The sequence below is a fragment of the Archocentrus centrarchus genome, chromosome 1 (genome assembly GCF_007364275.1).
Source record: "Archocentrus centrarchus isolate MPI-CPG fArcCen1 chromosome 1, fArcCen1, whole genome shotgun sequence".
Lineage (NCBI taxonomy): Eukaryota > Metazoa > Chordata > Actinopteri > Cichliformes > Cichlidae > Archocentrus > Archocentrus centrarchus.
The window spans coordinates 11,506,253-11,518,614 of record NC_044346.1 but is presented as its reverse complement, the minus strand read 5'-3'; the positions used below and the strand labels follow the sequence as shown (position 1 = coordinate 11,518,614).

The 12,362-nt window shown below is 42.6% G+C and overlaps 1 protein-coding gene across 1 annotated transcript in view; it reads right to left on the bottom strand.

Moving 5' to 3' along the window:
* The window catches only part of LOC115782276 (voltage-dependent T-type calcium channel subunit alpha-1H-like), a 58,607-nt gene extending 51,147 nt beyond the window's left edge, over positions 1 to 7,460 (bottom strand). Inside the window, exons 1-2 of the mRNA XM_030732373.1 lie at positions 7,391 to 7,460; positions 4,736 to 5,010 (exon numbers count right to left, since the gene is read on the bottom strand). Of these exons, the coding sequence (XP_030588233.1) occupies positions 4,736 to 4,986 (251 nt within the window). The 5' untranslated portion in view covers positions 4,987 to 5,010; positions 7,391 to 7,460. The remainder of the gene's footprint in view (positions 1 to 4,735; positions 5,011 to 7,390) is intronic.
* Positions 7,461 to 12,362: the final 4,902 nt, after the last annotated feature.

Sequence of the window (12,362 nt, the reverse complement as noted above, 5' to 3'; positions counted from 1 at the left end):
ATGTAATACACTTTTGTTTGTAGCTTTTCCTGCAAGTGGCACCGCAGTGTAGCGGTTTACACATTTGCCTAGCTGCCAAACCAAACATGCGGAGCTACCCGCTGTGGCGACCCCCTTGTGAAAAGGGAGCAGCCAAAAGTAGCTTCTTCTTATGTAACTTTCAACTGATTGAATAAATCTGGAAAAGCTGCTAAAGTGATTCTTTTAATTGTTGATAAAGCTCAGGAGATAATTACTGTCTGTGTGGGAAAAACAGCTCCTGATAAATGATTCCAGAAAAAGTTATTGTAGAAAAATAGTAGTTACTGGATGCAACTCCAGATCTATGAGCTTGTGTGTAGCCCCCTAACGGGCATTAACACGGCCACCCATGGCTACCTCTTTGCTCCACCCCTTCTCTCCTCTGTGTTCCCCTCTCCCATGCTCTCCCTCTCACAAACACTCTCTCCTCACAGGTAATAAAGGTCAGGCAGACATTGTAAATCAAATCAGATCACATCACTGTGATCTTTCTGGCATCACCCGCCACCCTTGGCTGAGATAAACATGCTAAGACCAGTGGGTGGCAACATTTTCATGTGAAATGTTCATTAAGTTAAAAGCACCATCCAGAGTTGGTCTTAGATTTACTGGTGTGCTACCTCTGTCTCATGAGGCATGGGGTCCAGGTTTGATTCCAGCAGAAAACTGTGCTGCGTGTCATGCCCCTCTCTTTCCCCTGGTTCCCTGTCCTGTCAGTATACTGTAATGCTGAATGATGGTAAACACATCCTTCAAGAGCATTTATTTGAACCACCGTAAAATGTGACAGACATTTATATCACCCATAGGATCAATTGCTATCACCACTGTGATCACCAGACTTACACTGGTTTAAGATCATATATCAGAATAAATACACTGAATTAAAAAATGTGTACTCAACACAGGACAGGTACATACTGCTCCTGTCCTGTATACCCCCTAGTGTATACACTAAATCTGAATGTAAAGTTACTATAATCCACAGTAAATATGTAATATCTATGTTGTGTAATACCTATGTGTGTTAACCTGTGATCCCCTGTTTACAGAGTTGATTGATCTGAACTTGAGATGTTTTCTCACTAAAGTCTTTACAAGCTAACACATCACTTCGAAAGGTGCCACTCAAGAAATTACTATTTTGAAACTAGTTGTGTCTCCATATTTTTGGACTTTACCACAATTTTTGTTGTTTTAGGTGTTCATAAAAAAGGTTCAGTTTACAATTATATGATAAAATGGGCTCAAAGTAGAAACTTTTTTTATTTTAAAGGCTGAAAAAGAAGCACTGCACTACGCGGTCCCCTATTTTTAAGGGCTCAAAAGAAATTCAACTAATTAATTTAATAATAGATAAAATGATAATTTTTTAATACTTAGAGAAATCTTTGAGTCTGGAAATCTAGAGTCTGGAAACCATGAACATCATCGAACAATGGGTTTACTCCTTCGGGATGTTTTGCTGGACCTTTACTGCAGCTGTCTTCAGCTATATACACACTCACTGACCATATTGTTAGGTACACCTGGGCACACTTTGGGCCCATTAGTACCAACTGAGCATCATTTACACACCACAGCCTACCTGAGTATTGTTGCTGACCATGTTCATTCCTTTATGACCACAGTGTACCCATCTTCTGATGGCTGTTCCAGCAGGATAACAAGCCATGTCACAAAGCTCAGACCATCTCAAACAAGATTCCTAAACATGACAGTAAGTTCACTGAACTCAAATGGCCTCCACAGTCACCAGATCTCAATCCAATAGGACACATTTGAGATATGGAAGAACGGGAGATTCTCATCATGGATGTGCGGCCGACAAATCTGCAGCAACTGTGTGATGCTGTCATGTCAACCTGGACCAAAATCTCTGAGGAATGTTTCCAGCAGTTTTTTGAGTCTATGTCATGAAGAACTGAGGCAGCTCTGAACAAAAAGGAGGGTCCAACTAGTTACTAGCAAGGTGTACCTGCTGTGAGTGTGAGTGTATATTTCATACTTCATTCAGCATTAAATTATATATATATATATATATATATATATATATATATATATATATATATATATATATATATATATATATATATATATGTGTGTGTGTGTGTGTGTGTGTACACACACACACTACTGTGTTTGCATGAGCAACCTGCTCACTAGTTTTCTCATGCTCTTTGCTGCTTGGCCTCACACTGTCACTTTGGAATACATACACACAGACTTGATTAAACATAACCTAGTTAGGCTCAGAGTCTGTCATGAGGTGTGTGTGTGTCTGTGTGTATCTGTGTGTGTGTGCGCGCGTTCGAGTAACAGACAGGGAGTGCGAGTCTGAAAGAAGGTGGGCCAAGTTAGTCAAGTTGTCAAGTCCACTGGCCCCACCCCTTATGAGTATGACAGCTTGTAACCATGGAAACAGATGCTGGAATCATGTTAATTGGCTGAAATGATTCTGACAGTTCACCCTACTTTGAGTAGGTTCTCATCCTATCCATCGATGTCTCCCTATCACCCCCTTACACACATACACACACCTCAACCCAATTAAGAAGCTGTTTAAGAAGATGAAAACAGAGGGGATAAACAGGAAACATGGGATCAATACTGGAGTGTAAAGGGATGAAAAGAGCACAATAGGAAAGGGAAGAAGGGAAGATACGTGAACAGGAGTGTTAGAATCAGCTTTTCTCCTCTTTAGACAAAAGGAAATGAAAAAAAAAAGCTCTGAATGTTTCATACACTGCTGAATAAGTTATGTCATTTGTGTGTGTGTGTGTGTGTGTGTGTGTGTGTGTGTGTGTGTGTGTGTGTGTGTGTGTGTGTGTGTGTGTGTGTGTGTGTGTGTGTGTGTGTGTTTGCTTAGCCCCACGCCTCCACAGATGGGTGTGCATGTTTCTGTCTGTGTCACATGTTACACTGAAGGAGTGGGATAACTGCCACATGGAAAGCTCAGCACTTAACAAAGTAGGCACCTTGCTCCACACATAAAACAACTCCCATCCCCTCCCACTGAAACAGGAATAAAATTCAATAGAATTCAGCAGAGCTTGGAAAGACAGCAAGATAATGTTATATAACAGGAAAAGCCTGTCTCATTTTTGTTCCAAATAATTGGGTGAAGAGATGTACAGTATGTTGTAAACATGGTACAAAGGAGCATGCCTGCTTTCACAAAGAGGGAGGAAGTGGAAGGAAGGAGAGAGGAAATTAATTTGTAATATGTAGCTGCTGAGTACAAAAATAAATAAATAAATAAAAGCCAGAGAGGAAGGAGGGGTCACCTCAGGAAAAATGGGACTTTAGGCTCTTGGGGACTGCCCCACCACCACCACTCCCCCTCCCAGTGGGCTCACATTAACGTCCCTGACGAACAATGTCCACCCACATTACTTCTCCCACAGATCATTCACAGTAACACACACACACACACACACACACACACACACACACACACACACACACACACACACACACACACACACACACTTTAAGTAAAATGCAATGAAATATATACCGAATACAAAATAAAACAGGACATTGTTCAGTAGCTCTACAGACTTGCAAAAGGACAGAAAAACAGACAGAAATGCAAACTCGTATGAAAGCAAACACAGCAAGCGGAAGTAAAAAGGCCGTCAGGGCAGAGCTACGCTGTTACTAAGCAACCAGGTGATTCCTCTAAAGAGCCTCACCATGGGAGATTCCCTCGTTTGTGTGAGGGCATTTACACACTTGTGTGTGCGCAAGCTGGAAAGTCTGCGTGTGTGATGATGATGAATGTGTGTTTTTAAGCGTGCCCAGTGAGTTAGTAACAGCCCAGCAGGTAACAGAGGTTCGTGGTATTTGTAGTTTTTTTTTCCCTTCCTCTTTTCCTCTTGGTGTATATTTTATTTATTCAGCAATTATGTATTTATATTTTATGGAGTACACAGAGTGCTGACAGTGGCAAATACCCACAGACGTGCCCTGACAAGTGCATAACGACACACGGGCACACAAAAAGTTGAATACACACACACACACACACACACACAGACAGGCAAGCACACAAGAAGTCATAAGCTGTGGAAAATATTCAATTTGGAGAGCCTCAACAAATCCCTGAGGTGTTGCTGACGTTTATGCATGCTTCAGAGTATTCATAGCTACTCACACACACTACAGCACTGATAACCACACACCTATTCACACTCACACCTTCACAGCAGAACTGGATAGAGGTTGAGGCTCAGAGTGAGAGACAGGGAGGGGAATGGGAGGTGAGACAATGAAGACAAAAGCAGTGGAAGCTTTGGGAGGTGACGTGAGTCTTCACTATTTGTGACTCCTGCTGCTGTATAAATGGAGGCCAGTAACAATGCAACTGACAGGCGACTGTAACCCTGGAGATTCATTAGGGCTTGTCACTATGGAAACCTCAAATCAGGAAAAAAATGTTAGCCATCCTTCCCTACAACTAATTTGTCCAAGGAAATACCTGCGCACATACACACACACACACACACACACACAGATATGAACAATACTGACCTTCTCCCTGTATCCCCTGTGTTTAAACGTAAGGTAAACATCTAGGAGCCTGCACTGAGAAAGCACAGAGCTGAAACACAAACAGACAATGTCTGTGTCATATTATAAACACAACTTATATGCACACAGGCGAGTGTGTTTGCAGTGCTTCAGGTGCACCGGCTGCAGTGAAGGATATGGGTGGCAGACAGCTCGAAGGCACCAGGACCGGGGTGGACTAGTTTGGGTCAGAGCCAAAAGAACCACTGGTGCTAGAGAGGGGTACGGCAGCTCTTCCTTTTCCTTCTCCTCTTCATCCTCCCCCTTCTGTTCCCTCTCATCTCCCTCAACTGACACATGCACCTTCTCCCCCTCCTCCTCCTCATCCTCTTCCTCCTGCGTTGGTCCTCTGTGTTGCTCACGCAGGTCTGGGTCCTGGATGCCCGTCATGGCCGTGCTGTGAACAGCATGAACCTAAAAGAGGGCGCAGGGGCGCCGGCAGACTGTTCAGGACACGGCAACACACTCTGTGACAAATTCCTGTGGAAATCCAGGAATTTTGTGTAGCAATGTAACACTGTTTGTGAATTTAGAAAAATAGAGTGTTTATGTTACAGTTTAATGTCAAACTGAATTTAACAGTATTGTACTGTAAAGCTTGTATTCTATAGAGCACAGTGTTCATTCATGCAGATTACAGTGGCTGCACTGCAAAAATAACAGATTAATTCTGGCCATAAAATTACTGCAATTTGAAGGTGGAAGGTGTGGGCAGTGGATGTGTGGATGTGTGTATACAGTGTGATTTTTTTCTGCTGTTTTGCCTTGCAGCTCCCAAAACAAACTGGAACTGTGTGGACTGTCACGCCTGCCACCCTGTCCCTGAGCTGAGAAGCAAGAAGAAAAAAAAAAAAAAATCATTCTGTTTTTCTGTAAAACAATACACCTTCGCTGGAAGAATCGCAGGCAGAAATCCTGTGCAGGAAACATAAATCCTCACGAATCTAAACAGAGCGAACTAACAGACACGAGCAGAGGTGCAACCAGGGTCAGCGCCGACAACAGGAAGCACTTAGACCTCTTCATAATAATCCTACAGATGTACCATTCGGTGATGACAACAGGCCATTACTACTGATGCTTTTAATCCAGACTGGCTTTAAACAATCTGGACATGCTCAGATAAAGTAGCTTAGACAGCTATTTATTATTCGCATAAAGAGAACAAAGTGTGGTACTGAGTGCCGGTGCTGTCGGTTCCTTCATTTATTTTTTTCATTTACAATAAATTTTCAACTTATGATGATTAGTGTTACTTAATTTCCTGAGTTATATTTCCTTGAGCTACAATTTAGGAAATGCTGAGACTCAGTTGAGCTACAGCTGCCTGTGGCTAATTTGTTTTTAGCTTCTGACTGAAATTTCTCGAAGCACTGGAATATCATGTCAGGAATGCCAAATTGAATGATAGCCCCAGTTTAAATGAAGGGTATGATCACTTTTTGGCTTGAGATGCTTTTTTTTTTTATTTCATTATATTTTCAGTTTTACTGGGCAGCATGCTGGGCAGTTTGGCAGGAAAAGATGGGAGTTGGAGCATGTGATACAGTACACATTGTCATGACTACACAGCAAACACTGCTCACTGGTCCACAGCAAGCTCCTTCTATTGGTTATTGATCCCCAGAGATTCTGGCAAATTCATTTTAACAGTACGTACTGCATGTTGGGGCCGGAGCAGAGTTACTTGGACAGTATAAAGAAGAAGCAGAACCACAGAAGTCTGGGCCAACCATGAGTCCATGCAGGGACATATATTGTGCCTACAGTGTGGCAGGACAACAGGAGAGCTGGCATGCAAGTTTAAAGCTTAGAGAGGAGCGAATCTGTGCGTGTGCTTTTGATGAAAATAATGAGACTGAATCTGCCACTGACATTTCCTGTGTATTCATTATGGGCACATAGCCTAGACAGTTTAAGGAGTCCAGGCACTTTATGGCATTTTGTTGTGACTCAATAGTAGCTGTTGGGTGGACATCAATTAACCTCTGAAAACAAAACAAAAAAAAAAAGAAAGTTCAAAACCTGCTGATCAGTCCTTTCAAAACATTTTAAAAACTCATTATGAGCCTCCCTTGCTGACAGCCAAGCCATGTGTGAATCCCTGCGAATCTCAATCAGGCACGAGAACAAAATATATTCATAGCTCTATAAGACCTCTGAAACCCATTAACTCGGTTTTATACACAGCCTTTACGGTGCAGTCATTACAACTGCGTAAATTGCCTCCCCCCCAAAAATTATCTAAATCCAAGCATTTTCAAGAGTGTGCATCATGCTTGACGAGAGCACGGCAAGCAGCAGATCTCTGTATATCTCTAAATATAACATTTCTTTTCATTCATTGCAGGAATTTCTATCCTTCTGAAGGCCACCACTACATATGCCGACGACAGTAATGATGCCAAAGCATTTTCCAGCATTGCTGTGACAGCAAACAAGAAGCAGCCCAATTAATCCGATAATAAACTGTAGAATCTAATAAAAACAAATATTTCCGTTACAGCATGATGCAACAAATTACAAAGGCCTAAGCACGATAAGGTCACTAACTCGCTTTATAGAGCTACAGATACTTTATAACTGATCCTGAGCATATCATGTTATTCTTTCCTTTTTTTTTTTTTTCTTTTTTTGCAAAAGACAAAGCGCCATTGACAAAGAGCGACATCACAATATCTGGATATTTTCTTTTGTGCCACGGGCTTTCGCCCAGCGCACAGCCCGGGACAACACAGCAAAGAAAAAGTACATTATAGCACCAAAAAGGAAAAACTTTGCATGGTGTTCTTACCGGGGAGCGGCGTCCATCCACCAGCGTCACTCACTCCGGGTCCGCCGTGCGCCCGCAGCTCCAGGAGCCCCGGTGCTCCATCTGAGAGCAGCCCCGCTGGTCCTCTGCCTCCTCCCCCCCTGCCTTTATCCAAACTAACTCAGTCCTTCAGTGGGGAGGATGAAAAAGGTGAGAAAACGGCGGAGGTGTGTGACGCACAAGTTTTAATAAATGGAGAAAGTAAAGTTAACAAGGACCGGGCTGTCCCCCGTGCGCCCGCGTCCCCTCAGCCTCTGGACGCGCTCTGCGGTGTCAGGTACCGGAGTTGAGGCGCACCGGGGAGAGAGAGAGAGACGCATCAAGCCAGCCACAGAGACCCGGGCCGGACATACAAGGATTTTACCTTCAAAATAAGACGGTCAGGTCCCGGAAGTTACGCGTCAAATAGTCTGAAAACTGTCAAATAATGCTCGAAAAGATCCGCGTCAGATTTCACTGGCAGACTATCACACCGCGCTGGATACAAATCTACATCTTCGGAGAATTAATTTTAGTTAGTTTGAGGCTAGATGTTCTTTAGTCTGTACAGTATAGTTTACATTAAAAAAAAAAAAAAAAAAGATTCTATTGATTCTACTGGGTTTATAAAGCACAAGTCATAGCGACTAAATCTGCCTTTTCCTTTTAAAAATCATTTGATAAACAGCTTCTCACCAGCAGGCCTGTGGGCTGCACTGTTTAGTCAGTTTAACACGTGTTAATGAACACAATTGCAAACAGTGTTTACTATCAACAGCTATTTGTGAGGCCATTTATCTAACTTTATACTTCATTCGATTGTTTGATTACTATTGTTGACCGAAACCAACACAATATCACTTATTTTCATAACTTCCCATGAAGCCCACCATGATAAGCACTTTTAATAATAATGATTCTCCGTTTTATTTTGAAATTTTTGACTGGAGCAGCTTGTTCTTCATGTTGGATAACTTGACAGTGACAGAGCGAGTCATAGCATGTGACTTGTCCCCTCGATCTTCTCCGCCTTACAGTACACAGAAGGTTTTTCCCAATACTCTTCCTCCTGCCTCTGCCTGGCGGCGACCCCGGACAGTGTGTGTGTGCGTGTGTGTGTGTGTGTGCGTGTGCGTGTGCGCGCGCGCGCGTGTGTGTGTGAGAGAGAGAAAGAGTGCGTGGGCGGAGGGTGCTGTCATGTATGAGATGATGCTCCACAGTCATACTCTGCAGGGGTGTCGACTCTCTAAAACCAGAGCGTTCCAACACAATATCTTTGAATCAGCTTACAGTCGATGCTGTGTCAGGTTTCAGAGGACGACAGATTACTAAGCACTCACACTACAGGCTGCTCTATAACATTTCCATAGTGGTGGAAGAAGTGGGCCATCCAGACTATTTACATCAGTAAATGTAGTTATGTTAGAGTGTCATAATAGTCCTTCATTCAAATGTGAAAAGCTTAACTAGAAGTATAAGCAGAACAAGCTCTTTATTTGAGTTTTAAATAGTCACATATTGCACACGTACTGTTGTTACTGGTACATTTACAAGTTGTGAATATTTGTATGTTGTAGATGGTGTTGGGGAAACTACTCTGACACCACTGCAAATTATAAATTACTCAACACTGGATGAAGAACGCAGTGCAGCAAAGCCTTACCCCAGAGATATATGCTCACTGGCCACTTTATTAGGTGCACATCGCTAGTACTAACTTGGACCCCCTTTTGCCTTCACAACTGCTTCTACTATCTGAATATTGCAGCAGAAATTGACTCACCAGAGCAGATAATGTTTTTTCCAGCTGTCTGTTGTCCACTTTTGGATGTGAAACTATCACTTGAGACCATAAACTCATCAGGAAAGTGTTTTCAGAAGTCATCAATAACCGAACGGGTTCTTTTGTCACTGACTTCATCAGACTTCTTTTTCTAACCATTTGCTCCCTGCTGGCCATTAAAAAAGGCTGTGAACTATAGCTTTGAAACAGGTCAAAGCAATGATTAACCTGCTAAATTTCTCACTGATATGTAATAAAGTAAAGATAAAAAGTGGCATCTAATGGAAAGCATAAAGTAGTACAAGCATTTAAAAAGTCTATTTTTGTGTACAACCTACTTGTGTAAAGGGTTTCTTTCTTTTTACTTTGCAGCAATACCTGTGATTCTAATTTCCATATTTGAAATGAAATGTTTGTTTTAAAGCCAACACATGTGCAGTGTAGTAATATTATGGTAGGTGAGAACAGGCAATATTAGGCAGGCGGTGAAACAGTGAACATCCTTAATGTCTTCAAATAGCGCTGAAACTGAAGCACTGCTCATTTTTCTGGGGGTGCCCTGCAATTCCCCAAAGGCCCTCTGGCGGTCCCTGAATTACACTTTGGGAGTTGATATTGGAGCTGAAGTAGGCTATAGAGTAGCAAACAGCTTCCAGGGAGCACTAGACTTAAATGCTCTCCTGCTAATTTTCTAATATCTACATGTGGCCTCCAAATCATTTTCTGGGGATGTTTTGTTTGATGTTTACACTTCATTAGACAGAAAACAAGAGTCCCTGGGTGGTGGCTCTGAGGGGTTACATGCTCATTAAATACTTGAAAATAAATTTGGATGAATTAAAAATAGACATTATGTTAATCTTAGGTCTTATTAGCGGCAGGGAGCTTTAACTGTGGTATGTTGCTGTTGCTTAAACGAGAAGGATTTACCCTCTATGTAGCAGTCATTCTGTGACATCTCAGCAGAGGAATATTGTCAAAATGTCCAGGCTGAAAGCAAAGCAGATCTGAGTGGAGTCATGAGAGCATGTGAACTCTACTTAAGCGAGAAAATATCTCAATGAATGAATGGATACAAGATGCAAGAAAAGGGGAGAGAGACTTGAAAAAATCTGTCAACTGTAAGGAAACAGATCCAAATGCATGTACAGTACAAACTGCAAACAATACACCAGCAGCTAAACGTGCAGATATCTGCTTCACATTTTATCACTTTTTCTTTATTTTATTACAACTGTTTGATCTGGTTTGTTCTTATGCTAAGGCTTTGAGCTTATTCTCAGTGCTATATGTTACTTAACTAAAACATGCAAAGGATCGCATTGAGACGCGTGTTTTGATTGCATGATTCATATAATACTATAGAAACATGTTGGCTATCAGTCGTTTGTCATTTATGCAGCTGTTCGGTCAGGTAATTGGGTGCGTGGAGCACCTCGCAGTAGCTTCCGTTCTGCAGCACCACGAGCTTGGACGAGTGATCAAAGAGGCAGAACGTGTAAATCACAAGTCCAAGGGGAGTGTGAGAGGTGAAACACCAACACCTAACGCACAAAATGAACATCAGTTTAAATGCTATCGGGTTTGTACCATGGACAGATTCAAAGTTGCTATGCATACAAAATATATATAATATGTACACGAACCATTTCCCAAAAGATTTACAACCTCCTCCATATTTATAAACCAACAAATACTCCATCCATCCATCCATCCATCCATTCGCTTCCGCTTATCCTGTTCAGGGTCGCGGGGGGGGGGGGGGGGGCTGGAGCCTATCCCAGCTGTCATAGGGTGAGAGGCAGGGTACACCCTGAACAGGTCGCCAGCCTGTCACAGGGCTAACACAGAGAGACAAACAACCTTTCACACTCACATTCACGCTCTCATTCACACCTATGGGCAATTTGGAGTAGCCAATTAACCTAACCCCAGTAAGTGCATGTCTTTGGACTGTGGGAGGAAACCGGAGTACCCGGAGGAAACCCACGCAAGCACGGGGAGAACATGCAAACTCCACAGAGAGAGGGAAAGGCCTGGGCCAAGGTGGAATCGAACCCAGACCTTCCAGATGGTATTCTAACTGTGAGGCAGCAGTGCTGCGCCACCGTGCTGCCCACCCCCAAATACCCAATAAACAGTGGAGCAGTGGAGAAAAATCCACTTTTTTTTTTTTTTTACCCCCAAATACCCAATAAACAAAAATAAATTGTATTAAATATCTATCAGTAATATCGATCCAGCTGGGCTGACAGGGTCTTGTTGAGCGGTCATGTCTCAAAGCCATACAATAAAGCAGAGAGAACTGAAGCATTATGGATGGAGAGCTTGGTTTCTCTGAATGATAGATCCTATCCATAGATCCTGCCTGACTCCAGCAGCAAGGGCTCATCAGTGATCAGCAGTTTCTGAGACCAGGTAATTGGGTGCGTGGAGGACCTCGCAGGATACAAACTCTACAGTGTCCTGTCCTTTCATCACGAGTAAACATCAGTTTTCTTTCCCAGGTTTTCTCAGGTTAAGTTTGGATTACTTCCATTTGGAATATGAGCTGTGCTGCTCTCTGCTGGTTATGTGTTGTGCAGAGCATAGTTGTATCATTAGAATATTTTAGATCATCTAAGCTGTAGTTGCCAAAGGATATGCCAGGTAAGTTCTTCCATAACTTGGACATTAGACAGTCAAAAACACAGTTGAAGAGATCAGGAGCTGCAACATAGCCTTGGCTAACTCCACTATTTATGAGGAACCAGTCAGAGTCTTTACCACTGACATGAACACAGCTCTCAGCATTGCTGCAAAGTTGCTAAAAGAGGTGTCCAAAGAGTCACCAGTACTTCCCAGAGTGGAGGTGTGATCACAGTGTGTTCTGTAGGGAAGAATGACTCCTTCTCTGCGGTCAACTGATAACTTTTCATGATTCCAGGTGCTCTCAGTTGGTAGAATGGGTCATCTTCCAATTCCAACATTATCTACCAATTTAATGGTTGGTGGAACAATCCCTGACCCCTCCAAACTGCATGCTGAATTATCCTTGGTCAAGATACGGATTCCCGAGTTGCTCCCAATATATCCATCGGACTGTGTGTGTGTGTGTGTGTGTGTGTATTAGAAAGGGTTTTGGCATAGATAAAAACACTGTGTGACTGGGTGAATGAGGCAACTGTTGTGATTAAAAATGTGGGTAAATAA